Below are 1,648 nucleotides of genomic sequence, written 5' to 3' on the forward strand. Positions count from 1 at the left end.
TGGTCTACCCCGGGCTGGGCCAGGCCACGCTGGTCTACCCCGGGCTGCGCCAAACTACGCTGGTCTACCCCGGGCTGCGCCAAACCACGCTGGTCTACCCCAAGCTGGACCAAGCCACGCTGGTCTACCCCAGGCTGGACCAAGCCACGCTGGTCTGCCCCAGGCTGCACCAAGCCACGCTGGTCTACCCCGGGCTGCGCCAGACCACGCTGATCTACCCCGGGCTGCGCCACGCCACGCTGGTCCACCCAGGGCTGGGCCAGGCCACGCTGGTCCACGCCGGGCTGCGCCAGGCCACGCTGGTCCACCCCGGGCTGCGCCAGGCCACGCTGGTCCACCCCGGGCTGCGGCCGGGCTGCACCAGGCCACGCTGGTCTACGCCGGGCTGCACCAGGCCACGCTGGTCTACCCCGGGCTGCACCAGGCCACGCTGGTCTACCCCGGGCTGCACCAGGCCACGCTGGTCTACCCCGGGTTGCACCAGGCCACGCTGGTCTACCCAGGGCTGGGCCCAGCCACGCTGGTCTGCTCCAGGCTGGACCAAACCATATTGACCTACCCCGGGTGGTGCTAAGCCACGCTGATCTGCCCCAGGTATTAAAGTAGGTGGGTATGTACCAGTTTGTACCAAACTAGGATATGCACTAGGCTGGACCAAACCATATTGATCTACCCCAAGTGGTGCTAAGCCACGCTGATCTGCACCAGGTATTAAAGTAGGTGGGTACGTACCAGTTTGTACAAAACTAGGATAGGCACCAGGCTGGACCAAACCAGGTTGGACCAAAGCAGCCTCATCTATGCCAGGCTGCGCCATGGGATGTTGATATATGCCAGGCTGCACCATGGCACCCTGGGCTGCACCAGGTAGGACCATGGTACGTTGATCTACACCAGACTGCGCCATGGCACGTTGATCTATACCAGGCTCCACCATGGCTTGCTGGACTATGCCAGGTTGAACCATGCCAGGCTGGGTTGCACCAGGCTGCACCATGGCGCGTTGGTCTGTGTCTGGTGGGACCAAGCCCTGTTGGTCTGCATCAGGCTGCACCATGGCACTCTGGACTGTGCCAGGCTGTATCATGACACGCCCTTGGACTGTGCCTGGTTGGACCAGGCCTCTCTGGTCTACCCCAGGCACCAAGCCTCTCTGGTCAACCCCAGGCTGCACCAAGCCATGCTGGTCTACCCCAGGCTGCACCAAGCCATGCTGGTCAACCCCAGGCTGCACCAAGCCACGTGGGTCTACCCCAGGCTGCACCAAGCCACGTGGGTCTACCCCAGGCTGCACCAAGCCACGCTGGTCAACCCCAGGCTGCACCAAGCCACGTGGGTCTACCCCAGGCTGCACAAAGCCTCTCTGGTCTACCCCAGGCTGCACGAAGCCTTGCTGGTCTAACCCAGGCTGTACCACGCCACGTTGGTCTACCCCAGGCTGCACCAAGCCACCCTGGTCTACCCCAGGCTGCACCAAGCCACCCTGGACTACCCCAGGCTGCACCAAACCTCTCTGGTCTACCCCAGGCTGCACCAAACCTCTCTGGTCTACCCCAGGCTGCACCAAGCCTCTCTGGTCTACCCCAGGCTGCTCCAAACCTCTCTGATCTACCCCAGGCTGTGCCAAGCCTCGCTGGTCTACCCCAGG

At 63.5% G+C, this 1,648-nt stretch overlaps 1 protein-coding gene across 1 annotated transcript in view; it reads right to left on the minus strand.

Moving 5' to 3' along the window:
• The window catches only part of QRICH2 (glutamine rich 2), a 38,273-nt gene that overhangs the window by 18,505 nt on the left and 18,120 nt on the right, over positions 1 to 1,648 (minus strand). The window contains exons 6-8 of the mRNA XM_013006272.2: positions 913 to 1,618; positions 373 to 495; positions 29 to 334 (exon numbers count right to left, since the gene is read on the minus strand). Of these exons, the coding sequence (XP_012861726.2) occupies positions 29 to 334; positions 373 to 495; positions 913 to 1,618 (1,135 nt within the window). The remainder of the gene's footprint in view (positions 1 to 28; positions 335 to 372; positions 496 to 912; positions 1,619 to 1,648) is intronic.

The sequence above is a fragment of the Echinops telfairi genome, unplaced genomic scaffold, assembly GCF_000313985.2.
Source record: "Echinops telfairi isolate 266 unplaced genomic scaffold, ASM31398v2 ScPeMD7_7458;HRSCAF=8496, whole genome shotgun sequence".
Taxonomy (NCBI): Eukaryota; Metazoa; Chordata; class Mammalia; order Afrosoricida; family Tenrecidae; genus Echinops; species Echinops telfairi.